The sequence below is a fragment of the Zootermopsis nevadensis genome, unplaced genomic scaffold (assembly GCF_977971745.1).
Source record: "Zootermopsis nevadensis isolate Lab colony 2312 unplaced genomic scaffold, Znev_1.0 Znev_ptg000030l, whole genome shotgun sequence".
In the NCBI taxonomy this organism is placed as follows: Eukaryota; Metazoa; Arthropoda; class Insecta; order Blattodea; family Termopsidae; genus Zootermopsis; species Zootermopsis nevadensis.
The window spans coordinates 22666952-22682749 of record NW_028259162.1 but is presented as its reverse complement, the minus strand read 5'-3'; the positions used below and the strand labels follow the sequence as shown (position 1 = coordinate 22682749).

General features: G+C 45.7%; 1 protein-coding gene across 1 annotated transcript in view; it reads left to right on the top strand.

Annotated features, from left to right (window-relative positions):
* The first annotated feature begins 2181 nt into the window (after positions 1-2181).
* Positions 2182-15798, top strand: part of for (cGMP-dependent protein kinase for) — an 89891-nt gene continuing 76274 nt past the window's right edge. Inside the window, exon 1 of the mRNA XM_022077767.2 lies at positions 2182-2695. Coding sequence (XP_021933459.1) covers positions 2265-2695 — 431 coding nt within the window. The 5' untranslated portion in view covers positions 2182-2264. The remainder of the gene's footprint in view (positions 2696-15798) is intronic.

Below are 15798 nucleotides of genomic sequence, written 5' to 3'. Positions count from 1 at the left end.
GAGTTAGTTAGGACTACGTGGTTTGTTCGTGAGTCTGCAGAAACTGGTTGAAGAACTGAAGGCCAGAAATCACGAAATTCCGTTACGCAGTTCTAACTTCAACTGTTCCTTTTTCTGTTTGTATTCCTTCAAAGCCGGAGACAAAAACTTGTTGTCTGAGAAACTTTAATATAACTGATCAACATAGTTCTTCCTTATTTTCTTCTCCAGCTCCCACTCAGTGGGTCCAGCGACCTGGTGAGATGTGGGATGGATTCTGGCGGAAAGAATCCTTTGGATTTTGACAGGGTTCTAGGACGAAGGACAGGTTACAATAGCTAACTAGACACTGGTAAACCGTGCGTTGGTGGTAAGCAGGACTTGTCGCGTCGTGAGGGTGGGATTCAACTCTAGACGCGTGAAACCGGATCGGTCCTCGGCGCCACGGTCGAAAATCGACCCCCCCCCCCCCCCCCCCCAGCGCTTGTAGGTTAGGCCCGTGAAATACAACATCGGACAGCAATATAAAATCAGATTTTAAGTTCTCATGGCTGTCTGAAGGTGTCGATGTTGGACTGGGTTGATGGGTGGATTTGTGGGCAGATACCGACGTTTCGGAGGAACGTAGTGCCTCCAACTTCAGGGTTAGCCTTATATCAACAAGTTCATGTTAAAATTGTAATCTGTTGCTCTTAGTGTTTCGTGCTAAGTGCATCTGTTTTTGTGAGATGAACCACTTCTGAGAAACGCTGTAACGTTCCATTTGTGCTTCACTGTTAGTCGGATTTTGTACGAAACACGACGCACTGTGTGCACAAAAGAAGGCGCAGTTGTGCTTTCACGCCCAACCCCCATGACTGCAATTTTAAAATTGGCAACCATGTAGCAGACTTCATTTATTCATATGTAATCTTAATGATCATCACCGGGTTGACAAGATGGCCGCATTAGGTTATATCCTGAGCCGGTTCAGTCCAATCCACAATTATTTTCACAATTTACATACCTAAAATCAGTCTTATCACTGTCCCACCCCTTATCTCTGGTCGAGTGTCGGAAACTTGCCCACGTGTTGCCACGTGGGTTTCCACTGCTTCGCCTGACACCCAGCGTTTTGCTCAGGGCGTGGAGGCCTTTTTATCATGAGACTGCCTAAATCATTGTACCGTGAATGGAGACTTGTTTTCTATTCGCGTCCCCTCTTTGCAGAAAGTGGATATAAAATATTTCACCTCCGAAACTAGTTGATGTATTTCGATTAAATTTCGTATGTTTGGTTGCAAATTAACGCTTGGAGACGATTTTAATTTTGGTGCGCGCAGGTCATAGCTCCCGTGAAACAAAATTATAACTTTATGGGAATTCTACAAAAAACGAAATCTCTTCGCACGGAGGAAGTTAAGGAAATGCAGTGGCTTCGCCCTCTCTTACTTACGTGATTTGAATATTTTGGAAGAGGCGACATCATCACAAGTTATCAGAACATTTTGAAGCAGGGAACATGACGAGACGAGGAAGGAGTGAGTTGCTTGTCTGAACACGGTTCAATTGCGTGCTTACGTCTTAAAGGTGATGGACCTCAGGGTTCTGAAAAACCTTTCACGGGAGAGCTGTACCACTGACTTATCTTGCCTGACAGTCACCTTCTTATTCATTTTGTCAGTCATTTAGTTGGTATTTTAGCTGCATACACATTCAGCCTTGTTGCTCAGTCCGTAATGTTGTTAAGGCAGCAAGCAAGCCAGCAGCCTTCGAACAAAAGCCCTGTTCGTGTCAAGGTTGCCTGTCTAATAACAGGCAGATTCTAAGAATGGCTTGGAATATCATTAAAATTAGTATAATCATTTTATTTTTATACTGGAATTACTTTGCTGCGCCCAAGGCCACCTGCTGCACCTACTATCCATCTTAACGAGTTGCTTTTCTGTCACGTGGACTTAAATGCGCTCTGTCTGTGTTGACACCGTACCAGTTTACGTTAGCAAACGCGATGTGTGACAGATTCACGGCCCATAGATCTCAAATCCAGGTAGAAATAAGCAAGACAGAAATGTACTGAAGGACGCGTGGGAACATGTTTTCGAGACGGTTAGTACATGAGAGCCATGATTTTTAATGAGAAAGTAGTACCAGGTTCCGGTCGAAGGATGGCAGCACGGCGTCGGTGTTGCGCATGCGCACTATTTCTGTTTCGTTGTCGAGAGAAGGCCTGAAGCAGACAAGGCGTGGATGTGATCGCGGAGAGCTGAGGATGGTCGGTCGTGTTTGTGGCTGAGTAATTGTTTATGGACCAGTGCTGCCAACAGCCGTCTATGCGTGTGTGTTTTGAGACGTTGTGTTTCTCGTCGCAGCGGCTAGCTGAAGACGAGGAAGACTCCAACATGGCGACTTCACTGCCTGTAGTGAACGGGGCTCCTGGCGAGCCCCTCGTCATGGATTCAGCAGGGGACAACCAGCAGGAGCTGCAGGCCCTGGTTCAAACCAAGGACCTTAGGATACGGGATCTGGAGGCCCAGCTCCGGCTTCGCGAACAGGAGATCCTGGAGCTCAGGTCCCATCTGGACAAGTTCCAGAGCGTGTTCCCATATCACATCAAGAACAACCAACTTCGACCCCGGAAGAAGAGGGCGCAGGGCATTTCCGCGGAACCACAGAGCCACAGTACGATACAGGAGTTGAGCGAGCAAAGCTTCCCCACATTCGATAAGAACGACAGGTAGGGCTGCCAACATAACCTTCACTCTTATGTATCTGTAGGTACAGCATAACCTGCTCTGGCATGCAGGGGAACCACCATTACGTGCACTGACTGAAAGAGTGTCAGCATGACCTGGCATTTGCTAGTAGACCTGCTGGTTCGTATTCCGAGCTCGATTACAGGCTGCCAACATATCTTTCGCTGACTGTTATGATCAGGGCTGCTGCTGCTCTGCCATCAGGGGAACCACCATAACTATTTACTTTTGTTTTAAAACTAAAACTGTCACCAGGCACAAAGTTGCGTGGGATTCTGTGCTGTTATAGGGTGCAACATAACCTCTGTTGCCGCTAGTCTGAATTGTAAATTGCGTACGAGGACGGTTCAGTGGTACCAACATAACCGTCATGTCCATTAGACTGCTTGAGGTTGAGTCTAACAAGCCCCTTACGTGCTTTGGTTGTCACGACAGTTGGAGATAAGTGCCACACTCAGGATTCGAACACAAGACGCTGCAGCTCAGGTTACAAGAAGAGTCGTAAGAATTGGATTTAAATTAATTTCATTTTTTTTAAAGTTTTTATGTACTGGATTGTGCTAGGACGAAGTTGTGTCTGGCATAACTCCATCTCTTCTTTGGTCCACCACCATCTGTTTTCCGTCTTGCTGTCGTGTCCGGGGTGGTCCGCCCTCGAGTGTTTGTGGAATGTGCCGTGTATGATGACTCGAACAGCCTCGTTTGTATCCCTCAGCAGGAAGGTTTATCAACATCGTCCCAGGAAAGCTTCAGAAGCAAATGCCTTGGACGCTTCACGTATTCGCTCGAACCATATCAATTGTCAGTTGTAAAAGTATTTTTAATACTCCCGTCGTCATCCGCGTGGAATTAATCTTCCCCGTATCTCTTAATCTTTGATTTTTTTAAAATACAGATATACAAGCACTCTATATGTAAACAGCTGATACAATGTCAGGATGACGTCACCGGTTCTAGTAGTTTTTTTTACCGGTGCTAACAGATCCGTTCCTTACGTTGGCTAGCCGCATGACGTAACAACCCCCCCCCCCCGGTAATCCCGCACGTCGATGGACATATATATATATATTGTGGGCATGACATGTGTAACTGGTACAGCGACATTAAATGACGATGCTTTCGGCGATCACTGCAGTTGTAATTTTCAGGACGAATGTCTGCGGAATGGGGGAGGTTCTCTCACAAGACGGAGTTCGGTGACGTGGCTGGGCGAACCGGAGGTTGATTGTGGGCCAGATCTTGTTAAAGCTTCCTTCGCCCACATCACAGTCATTCGTCCTGAAGATGGAAACTACATTGTTTGCCGAAACACCTTCAGAACTCGAAGCGACGTATCCCTGAAATCCGAAATTGTACGTTAAGATTTAACTTACTCTGTCGTTGTAAATAGTTTGTTAGGTTTGGATATGGAGGAGCTAAGAAGTGGATACATAATTTTGAATGAGAAGTTGTTTGCATTGGAACTGTCTCAGGTTGGAGGTCAGTGGCAGATTTTGAATTGGAAGTGTTGAACCGTGGGGTTCGGCTGTCTGAGGTTTTGTTCCAATGATTAAATGATGAGGTAGGATACGATTGGTCGGGAATGTAGCACGAATTGGCCAAATAGTGAACAGTTGCCATTTGGAATACGGATCTCCTAACAAAACTGAATGTGGATTGGATTCAGGTGGCTCGGGATAGGTCTAGTGGCTGGTTCGAGTCTCACGTCTGTGGCAGGATGCTGCACCAAACACTGTGTTTCGTTTACTTTTATGTTTTCATTCGCGTTTGTTCTGTTCAAGGACGTTCGGCCCACCTGTCCACTGCCGATGTCACTGTCAGAGCGACTTCGGCAGGAGTGACGTCTCGTGGGGAGCCCAGTTTTGTCGTCGCATCGGCGTTTACAGATTCATAATTTTGCAAGTTTCTGTTCGCCTGTCTTTCTTTTTCCATAACAGCCTTTATTTTTTAAACGTGCTGCTGATGGTTCACAAAAACGTAACCTGGCAAATCTATTAATTAATTTATAAATGGAGAGAATGCTAATTGCTGATTGTGTACGTAGTTCGTGACTCGGCGGGCTGCATCGCGGGGGGTGGGGAATGAGAAACACCGATTTTGACTTCAAGGGGTCCAGGCTTCCGTGCTGCCAGCTGTTTGGCTGCCGTCCGTTGGCAGGTTCTGACCTTGTCTCTACGTAGGGCCGGAGCCCGAAGGCATCCATTCGCTCCGTGGTCATCGAAGTAACCAACTTCTTCGCTCTGAAGTTTTGTCCTTTTCCGTGACGGTGTCTTTCACCTGTCAGAATGCCAATTAGGTCAGAAGCCTTCGTATCTGATCTCAGGAGACACTGAGATAAGTCTTATCTGTTTGTCCACTGTGATTCGACCACACGTGACCAAACTCCGGCTTTTCCCACTTTGAGTTCAACCTGTGGCTCGTGACTCCGGACCCCAGGATGTCTGATCAAGTTCTGAGATGCTGTTATGAGGTTCCGAAGGATTAGTACGTGTGAGCTGAACACAGGGTGGCCCTGTGCGTGGGTGGTCATTAGACGGGCAATAGAAAACAGTCAGCCACTGCTCCTGGCCCAGCACCTCGCGAATGATCGGTTCAGATTCCTTTCTTGCCACCTGTTTTTCCTGGTTATGAAATGTTCACTCTTGCTGGATAAGCGTTGTTTATAAGGGAAATATTTGGACTAACGCGGGGTGCAGAATATTACGAGACGAGGAACGTCGTTGGTTATGTAGGTCACCAGATGGTGTTGGAGTAGTAGAATTTAGGCGTAGTTGTGTTGGACGTGTAGCCCGGATGCCAGAAATGATAAATGAATGCGCGAGATAATTTTGGCGGGGAAACCTCACACAAACGGTCACTTGAGTACCAGGCATGTTTTCTCTGATACGCGCCGCAGATGTCGGCAATCTTATCAGCGGCGCGCTCTGATGTTCCATTTTGTGCGTCTGTGGCTCGTAGAACATATTTTAAATTATTCCGTACACAGTAACGTATTGCTCGGATGGTTAATAAATGATTGGTGGCGAGATGTTTCGCGCGGGGCAGAACGGCAGATGGCTGAAGAACTTCCATCGGCAAGGTTTAATTGCAGAGAATTTTGTGAGACGACAATGAAATATTAAAACGAATCTTAAAGAAATTGTATGTCAGAATGTGGGCGCTGGATTTATGTGACTGACGATAGGGACGAGTGGCGGGCTTTTGTGAGCGCCGTGACGAACCTTCTTAGGTCATAAAAACGCGAGTTTTTATGCTGTTGATTGTCAGATGTCATGATCTGGTACTAAGTGGCGCGAGGAAACCCTTTTGAGCCTCTGGGCGCTGGGAGTTGTTTATCAGTCCAAGTGTGTGTGTGTGTGTGCAAGATGTTAAGTGCCGAATCAGGCTAAAAACGTATTAGCAGTGGCCGGGATACTGCGCGGATGACGACAAGTGGACCCAACTTACTCCCTGCTTTTGTGATCACTAGCCTTTTGGTTTCACGGAAAAAAGATGTCATTTAATGGCCATCTGAACAGCTAGTCAACATTTCAACAACGGTCCTGTGTCATGGAATCGATTAGTTTCATACTTGATCGGTTTCTCGTTGTCTTGTTCAAGATCTTACTTAGTCGACGACAGATTATGGGTCTCTTTCAGAATCGATTATGAAGCATTGTGATTTCCGGGATGGGGGATCAGCTCCACACACAATGTAAATGTGTGAACTTACCTCGCGCACTTAACAGTTTACTTTCCTCTTCAAGACGGACTAAGTTCTGGGGAAAACAAAGTAGCATCTGATGCAGCATCTTTAAAGGATTCCATCTTGGTGTAGGTCGACAGAGAAGCGACCGGCAGTTGTTAGTTTACTTTCGTCACGTAATTCAGTGAGACGCTATGTAGCCTACTCGCTAAGCTGATGGAAGAATCCTCTGCCTCTATAAAACCTTCTGCACCCTGTCCTCAGCCAGCTGAATCCATTTCTTTCACATCCGAAAGTACGTGAAGCATTTTCCTCCTTGAGAAGGCAACAGTCAGGAAATGTCGTGCCTCTCACAGAGCCCAAGGCGCGTTGCCTTGTTCATAGGAGCCATTGTGCATTGTCGTGAGTCACATGAATCTCCCCCCTCCCCTGTAACACACTATTTCTTCAAGACCCTTTTTAATATTATCTTCCCATCTCCCAAATGGCTTCTTTCCCGATCGCGTTGTTTCTCGTTTCTGCGTGCCCTCTTTTGAGTTTTCCACCCCAAAAGCATTTAAGCGAACTTCGCCCTGTCGCTTCGTCCGAGGCCTCGATGAGGGTCTGTTTCATACCCATACAAAATAGCGGGCAAAATTGACGGCCTGAAGCCACCTCGCGCCCTGTAAGATGATAAGCTGTTGGTTGTCTGCAGTGCTGAGAGAGGTCGGGGCATCGTCTCACCCTTTTTATTTATAAAGTATGCAGTGACGTCACGGTCTACTTCCCTGCCACGTGCGGTGGTTCACCACGGCTACGCGTCGAGAAGAAAAGCCGACGTCCATCTTCTTCTTTTAGATTTATGCCTTCATAACGTTGCGTGTTTCATGACACTGCATCACGTGATGCTTGTTGGTAAGGAATTAGAAGGTTCGAAAGTGGGATGCGTCGGTTTGTCACTGAAGAGCTTTTGGTTCACCCTGTGGGAACTGACATTTGGTCCCAGTCTGTGGCTTAATTTGGGAACTCGGATTGCAGTGTGACGTAATCCGATAGCTGCGCACTGCTTTTCATTACCGCGGCGTCAAGGATCAATTACTGTAAATGTGTGATCATTGCTGCCAACCGACATCTCTCAGGTCTGCCACCATTGCTTCGTAGCCACTTGGTACTGAGATATTTACGCAGTGGTAAAGACGGTCGGAGTGTGAGGGACTGGCCACTCTCATACTTCTAGTGCCGAAGATAGGAATCCGCGGATCATTTATCTCCAGCGGTGCTCAAATGCGTCTTGCAACCCCCCCCCCCCCCCCCCCCCCCCGACGGGTCTTCTGTTGTACCATTTGCAGAAATTAGGCTGAGTGGGGACGTGGCGTGTTTTCAAAGGGGTTGATTTCGCTTGTGTTGTACGGGCGTGAAAGTCCATGTCTCACCCCGAGTAAGGAACTTGGATTATGGTGCTTCAGAACAGGATGGCGAGGAAAATATTTGAACCCAAGAAGCTGTGAGTGAGAGGAGGGTTCATAATTTGTAGTAATCACAAAACGTGATATTAGAGTGATCAAACAAATGAGAATGAGGGTGGCGAGACATGCAGAACGCATGTACGGGGTGACAAATTACAGAAAAGGGGAAGATTTCCGTTGGGATATGCAGATAGGATGATATTAAAACGAATCGTGAAGAACTTTGTTGCTCTGGTGGACTGGTTTCATCCAGCTCAAGATAGGATCCAGTGTCGGGCTGCTGAGATAACGATAATGGACCTTCTGGTCCCATAAAAGGCGGAGAATGTTGTGAATAGCCGAGTGACTGCAGTCGATTCCGGTTAATTGGGGCAAAGAGTTCCAGTCGCGATGTGTACCAATTAAGGGTTTCTACGCTGTGCCGTTCGCTGGTCTCAGACCTTCAGCTGTGTCCTTGCCTGAATTTGACAGTGACTCGGACACATTTCGTTCCTTTTGTGTCAGATCAGACACACCGTCACTGTCAGGGTTTCGAACTAAGTGAAGGAGACCACGCGGAGACATCCCCGTCTCTGTACCCTGTTGTAACTTCATGCCGCGAACTTTTTCATAATGGTGGCGTCCGAACTCTTCGGTGCGTGCTTCTTTGTCGTGATAAGATGTGATGACACATGCGTGTGAAATGTTCGCTTTGCTGTCCATTGGCTCCAGTTATGGCTCCATGCCGGGATGCATCACACTTATACAGTAATACCTCGGAGATATTGCGGGGTCGGTTCCAGACCACCGCAATAAAGCGAGTCACACGAATTTTTTGGTTTCCCAGTGCATATAAAAGTTATGTTTACTCTATTAAGTGTGCAATAGCATTATGTCTAAAAAAATTGCGAGAATTACCAAAATGTGACGCAGAGACTCGAAGTGAGCACGTGCTGCTGGAAAAATGGCGCCGATAGACTTGCTCGACGCAGGGTTGCCACAATCCTTCAATTTGTAAAAAGCGCAATATCTGCGAAGCGCAATAAAACGAGGTATGCCTGTATTTTTGCCTTTTGTCAGGTTTCGTTAGTCACGGGGTTAACTTTTCTGTCGTCTGTATACGTAAGATAAAATAATCAACTCTTTACAATCTGATAATACAGTGACGATAATTAATGCTGCAACACGTAATTACATCCTAAATACTGCAGTGTGAACAAATCCCCTAATGGTCCTGCCTGGTCCAGTGGCGTCGTGTGAACTCAGTTTTGTGTCAGCTGGTCGTTGCTATTCCTTCCACGTATGACGCAAAAGTTTAGCCCGTCTCTCCGTCCGCTTTTATCTTTCCACGTATGTATGTTATCCATTCGTGATACTACATATTACCTATCAATCTGCAGTTTTTTCTGACATTTACAGTTACGTCCAAGCTATTAAAATATTCTGTTTAGTAAGTCGACATATTTAGGGGTTTAATATATATACAAGCTGTTACATTTCTTCAGCAAGAATACTTAAAACTACTCTTAAATTCACAATTAAACTATTGAAAACGTAAGTTATTATTAAAAATTGTGGTGTTTGACTTTTGCTGACATTTTTTTATCTTGTATGTTCCTCAACGCGTTAATGTTACCAACTTTTTCTCATCTTGAACACAGTCTCTGATAACTGTTTGTTATTTTCCTCTGCAAGTTTATTTTGTTTTTGTAGTGACTATTAGGCCAGAAATTAGCAAACAAACTTTTTTAAAGAAAATGACAGTACAGCATTTGAAAACAGTAATACGTCTAGAAAATATAAAATGTTGTGTCTTAATTCTAAGAAAGTTGCAGGCCTTGTTTCTCTCGAGTCAGGTTTTAAGAGCACATATGAACCATGAAAAACTGTAGAGAAGATGGAAATTTTGCCTCCCATATCCTGAATAACCAGCAAAATTCACTATAATCGGTCACGTCATGAACCATGAAATAAAGTTGTTAAAATCGACTGTCGGGCACAGATAAGGCATTCTTTGCATTGGTTAGTGACGCAGCACCAGACAACTGGTGAGAAATACGGAGCTGAGACAATGCACCAACGTCAGAAACTGCATCGAGACTGAAAGGTTTATGTACAAATCCGATGAATTCTTGGCAAAACTGTATTTTATTTGCAGCGGTGGGGGCAATCTCAACGCACGTTTGTTTGCGACAGCTGGAAACCTAGGTCTCTAGTCTAACGCCAGTAATCGCTCTCACCTTTTTATCTGGCGTACCACTAATTCTGATTTGACACATTAAATGCGTTCGGGTAAAACTTATTTATGTTAATATTATCTTTCGATGTTCTTACCACTCAACTTTGGCGCGTCTACCACCAGAGGTACGCGTACCATAGGTTGAAAAACGCTGCTCTAGAGTTTTTGGTAATAACATTTGTGTTTTAATCATGTAATGTCATAGTAATTTGAAGACTGGTTTAAAGTGAATTTCAGTACCCGAGAAGAGTAATCGTGAATCGAAACCTGTGGCAAAGACCACGTGGGCATCGGAAGGATTCGTCTCCTACTCAGAATGGTTTCAAACAGCGACCTGATTTATCGGCATTGCTTTTTAACTGCTCCTTTAGAGAAGATAAAATCAGCACTGAGTTGAAGCGAGCGCCTCGCGTTTCTTTTTTGTTTCGATGTCTACTTGTAGGCTTCTTCATGGCCTGTCTGCAGGAAAATGCTCCGTGAAATCAGTTAGCGACCTTAATCGGGAAGAACTTCGTATCCCGACAAGGACTTATCCGCGTTAATTGGAATCACAAGTCGCGTTGTTCACTGACGAAATGCGTTTGCAGCAGTTCGGCGTTGTGACTGGCGTTAGAGACAATGGGTCTTACGTCATGCCGGTATTGCAACTGCAGCTTTACCGACTCGATACGTGTAGGCCCAGAGCGGTGGTTCCCAAAATTTGTCTCTCGGCCACCGCTGGAACACGAAAGAATATTTGCAATACACTCTTTCGGAATTAGAAAATAACGATAAGAAACAGCCGTAACAGAATACCACACGCAACTGTTAATGCTCAGACTGCCTAATCTGAAGGAATCTCGTGCTACATAATCACTACTGATCGTTCTGCTGCATAAGTTTGTAAACAGACTTTTATTTCGGAAGCGTGATAATTTTTTAAAAACAGTTTTTTATTGCGCTCTCAAGGCCACGGCATGTCTGCTCGGAGTGGGAATCTGAGCTCCGAAACGTCGAAGTGAAAGTGTTCCCCGCCGTCGGCTGATGTGTCTTGAGATTTCTGGAAGATAAGAAGAAGGCCTGTTTATCACATATCAGAATGTAAGTGGAGAAAACAGTCATTTTACCAGTTGTTTTGTATGGTGAAAAGTGCGTGAGTTACGAATACTCGAAGACGAACGAGAATGTATGGACTTCATCGGAATGAAGTCAGTGAGGAGTTGGTGATTGGAAGGAGGTCATCGAAAAGCTACGCAACCCACTCCTGGCACATGCTTTCATTTGTGAATAAATAAATTACGTTGACATCCTGATTAAAAAATGACGATGGAATTGTCCACGGCGTTCAAGGTGTGGGGTTTCTGCAGTGACCGGAAAATGGTTCACCAGACGAGACGCTGTCGATTCGTTTGGCACAGGAGATTCGAATACTTTTTCCTAGTCTCATTCTGGCGATTAAGTAACAGGCACTGGTTGCACTCGTTAAAAATACGTCCTTGCACTTCGATTGACGCGAATAGGTTACAACATGACTTGACCTGCGTGGGCTCTGGTACAGTCACGGCGTTGTTGTGTGTTTATTATATTAATCGGATGACATTTAATTGGCAGTCATCCACAAATATTTAGCAAGACCTTTCGATCGGCTTGTCTGGTTGCAGTTTGCCCCTGCAGAGGCAGGCAAATGGTGGGAGGTTCCTTCATACGCAGGGATTGATCGTATCACACGATTTGTCACGGTGACTAGTTGACTCACAGAAGGTTAAGGTGGACGAGATACGAGAAACGATAAGCGCGTACAAAATTGCTGGTCACACGTCTGACGGGAGGCCGAGGCATGATTGGGTGTGAATTGGACTGAACTGGCTCGGGACATGAGGACAGGGTCCCGTTATTTGGCGAGGTACAAACTGCGTTTGCACTGCAGTGATTAATGGAGTGGCAGGCAGGCAGGGGCCTTTGCAAAATGTGACAGCCTTCTAGATCGCAGATCAAAACGTTCCGACAGCAACACACCGCCCCCTAAGCTGCTCTTGATGGGGAGTCGCGTCTGTCTATTTTATCGTGGTCCTTTTGGCGCAATTTCCGGAGCTTTGTGGGTAACGCAGAGCGGACAGTCCTGTCTTGAGTCAATGTTGCACGCATACTTTCATATCCGCTCGACATTTAAAGAGAGAGAGAGAGAGAAACTCCATGGAGCAGAGAGGCGTCCCCCCCACCCCTTTTCGTGTTTTGTTTTGGAACCTGTATGTTCATTACTGTACTGATTGGCTATCCTAAGCCAGATTAATCCAGCAACACCACTACCTTTTATTCAGATCCATTTTAATATTATTCTCCCATTTTACGCTTTCATCTCCCAAGTGGTCTCTACCCTTCATGCTACATGCCCTCTAGAGAAGTAACAGGCCTTCTATTCTGTGGACTTAAAATGGGTCTCCGTTCGTATTTTTTCGGAACGGTGGCCTCTGAACACGAACGCTCATTTAAATTCATGGTTTCTGTGCAGATTCCAGGTAAGAACCCGGATAAACCGAGCGCGTCCTAAAGGAATCCACAGACAGATGAAACAGCGGCGAAAACTCTTTTTCGGGGTTAGCGGTTCAAAAATCTGCCCATTCATCCATAAAAACCGGAACATGACTTGAAACAGCATTTTGTTCTTACGAGGTGCAGGTCTTGTTGATATGCCATGACTCGGACGTCGAGCCTCGTTTGTGACGACAGTGTTGCACGTCGTACCATTTGCATTAGTTCCGAGGTCGTATATTTCGGAAACAGCGCATGTGACTCATGGCAGCACTGACCTCTGTACTTCGTGTCTCGGTGACATCTGATGGGCGCATCTTGAAGGCTGAGCCGACTTATTTTCTCTTGTCTTCCGCTCGTGTTTGGAATCAGAACGAAACTGTCGAGTTGTCGCAAATTCCGGTACGGATCAGATAGGATGAGGGTGCGCCCCAAACGTGGTAAAGAGAAAATTTTTGACTGCCCTGGGAATCGAACCCCAGGGCAGTCAAACGGCAAGGATGTGCCACGTTAAGAACGCGAAACAATTGTTTCAGAGGTGACAAGGCAGCTATTTAGAAAGTCCTTCGCGGTGTTCTCTGGTGGCACACGCTTCAATCAGCCACGTTTCGTTCTCGTGCAGAGATGAAGGCGTCCCTTGTAGTTGGAAGAAACTAGCAAAATTACGTGCACGTGCGTACCGTAAATACGCACAGATCGAAGCAAATGTAAAATAATTTTTGTGTACGTGGCCCCTTGCTTTGAGGGATTAGCACGTCCTCGATGTCGGTGCGCGGTCTGGATGTTGCGTGACGGGGATCTTCCTGGTCTGTACGGGCAGCCTGGGGTAGTGAAATCGTTTGAGCGTACGATGGGCTGGACGTGTAGCTCATATGGGAACGACAAGGGACAACATTCTCCTGTGGCCAACCTTCAGATAAGGGCGACGGAGGGTTAGGTTATGACTAATATTAGTGAGCGGATTGTGAGAATTGGAGCTAACTCAAGATCCTGATAACAGCATTAGCGGTGTTGAGCCTTTGGGCACTGCTTCCAGAGATTTGGCCTGCGTAAGTTGGTGCTTCAGTAGAAAGACATTCAAATCTTGGAACGAAAGTGTTTATGCATCGTTTGTGAAAACATCTGGTGGCCCCACGTCCAGCCTTAGCCTACCTGCGCGGTGTAAGTGGGTCACTTATTATAATTGGTTGAAATTAATCATTTTTTGTGTCAGTCGAATGCAAATTGCCGCGAATTTAAAAAGCTTTGCTAATTATGAGCCAGTTGATGTGCGATGCAATCGGCGCACAGCGAAGCCCTGACCCAAATGACGGTGTCCTCGCACAGGGCTGCCCCCTCCCCCCCCCCAGTCTTGGTTCCCCTCACCCTTTAACATGTGCTATGTTGTCGTAAATCTTTCTTCGTCCAGAGTCTAAGTACGCCTGCAAGGTCCAGTTTAATATTATATTTCCGTCTGCCACTGGTTTTCGTAAGTGGTTGGTCCCCTCCCTTCAGAATGTTCAACGTCTTTCTCGAATTTCCACTACTTCTGTGTTTTCCGCTTACCTTGTCCTTAATTTTATTATATAAGAATGCCCAAATAGTAGGATATGCCGATGACCTCGATATAATGGGTCGAACGCTACCAGCATTAGAAGGAATATATAAGGAGCTGCTGAAGTGGGGCTACATGTTAATGAAAGGAAGACTAAATGGATGATACAAAGGAGAGATAGACACAGAATAACGATCCAGCCTAACATGACATTGGAGATATTCCAAGAAGTACAAGAATTTAAATATCTTGGAACAGTCCTGACAAGTAATAATGATGAGTTGACTGAAGTACAAAGTAGAATAACAGCAGTAAATAAAATATATTTTGCGTTAAAAGGGATTATGAAATCTAATTGTGTACATAAAATCAGTAAAATAAGGATATATAAGACCATCATCAGGAGTGAGCTCTGGACACTGACAGAGAAAATGATGCTGGGCGCACTTGAAAGGAAGATTTTGAGAAGAATCTTTGGACCAGTACAGGAAATCTCAAAGTGGAGGATACGCTACAATCATGAGCTATGTAGACTATATAAAAGTGATGATATAGTAACTCACATTAAACTGAGAAGGTTGGAATGGGCTGGACATGTCTACAGGATGGAAGAGTACAGGATACCCCAAAAAATGTAAGGAACAATATATGGGAGAAGGCCAGTGGGGAGACCTAAAGGTAGATGGCTGGATGCAGTGACGACTGACTCCAGAAATCTCCTTGGAACAGCAGCTTGGAGAAGGATAGCGTTGGATAGAGAGGATTGGAGGAAGAAGATAGAGGAGGCTAGGGCTCGATTTTGGGCTGTTACGCCATAGTGGTAACATTATTATGTAATTTCCTCCATCCTCCCATTACTTGTTATTATTTATTCCAGTTCATCGCTCTCCTCAATACCCTCCCTCCACGTTCGTCCCTTCTGATGGGCACCAAGTTTCAGGCGCGTACAGAACAAAGGACAGAATTATGATTTTCATCTTAGGTTTCTGGATCGGAGACGAGAAGACTTGTTCTGAACGAAATGGTTGTAAGCATTCACGGAATTGAATCCCCTGCTCTTTATTTTACCGCCACTGTCGTTGTCATGTGACTGCAGTTTATGGTTTCTTGCTCTGTTCCGGTGTCCGGCGCCCCACACCGTGGACCACCGTCCGTACTAAACGTGTTACAGGGCGCTGGTCAGACCGACCAATGCCTCTGACTTCACACACGAGGTTTTGCAGTCAGAATTTCATACCTGCATGTAAAATTACTTCATGTTTATCCTTGTCCATACATGCCCCGCCCATGTCGTACGTCAAGATTTAATCGTTACATCAGTGTTCGACAAACAGTACAAATCGTAAATCCGTCAGTCTGTCGCAGCTTGGGTCAAAATATTCTCTTTCCCACTTTTCCCCTAATCGGTGTACTTCGCTGAGGGCCCCATGCTTCACGCCCTCATACAGTCTTCTGCTTTCCACATCGTGCTTTCGCTATCCGCGGTATTATTCGAGGATTACAGGGAGTATCAGTATCCTATCCGCGGCCAGATTTAAAGCCTGTTATCTGCGTCGAACCCCGTCCAGGCTTGTCAGAGAATGTGATGCAGCACTTCAAAGAATTGTGGAGCCAGTTTGACATAAAAATGTGTTTCTGGTTTCACGCGTCTTCGTTGTGCGCGGCGATTTGAAAGAACGCGACCCCCCGTGTTT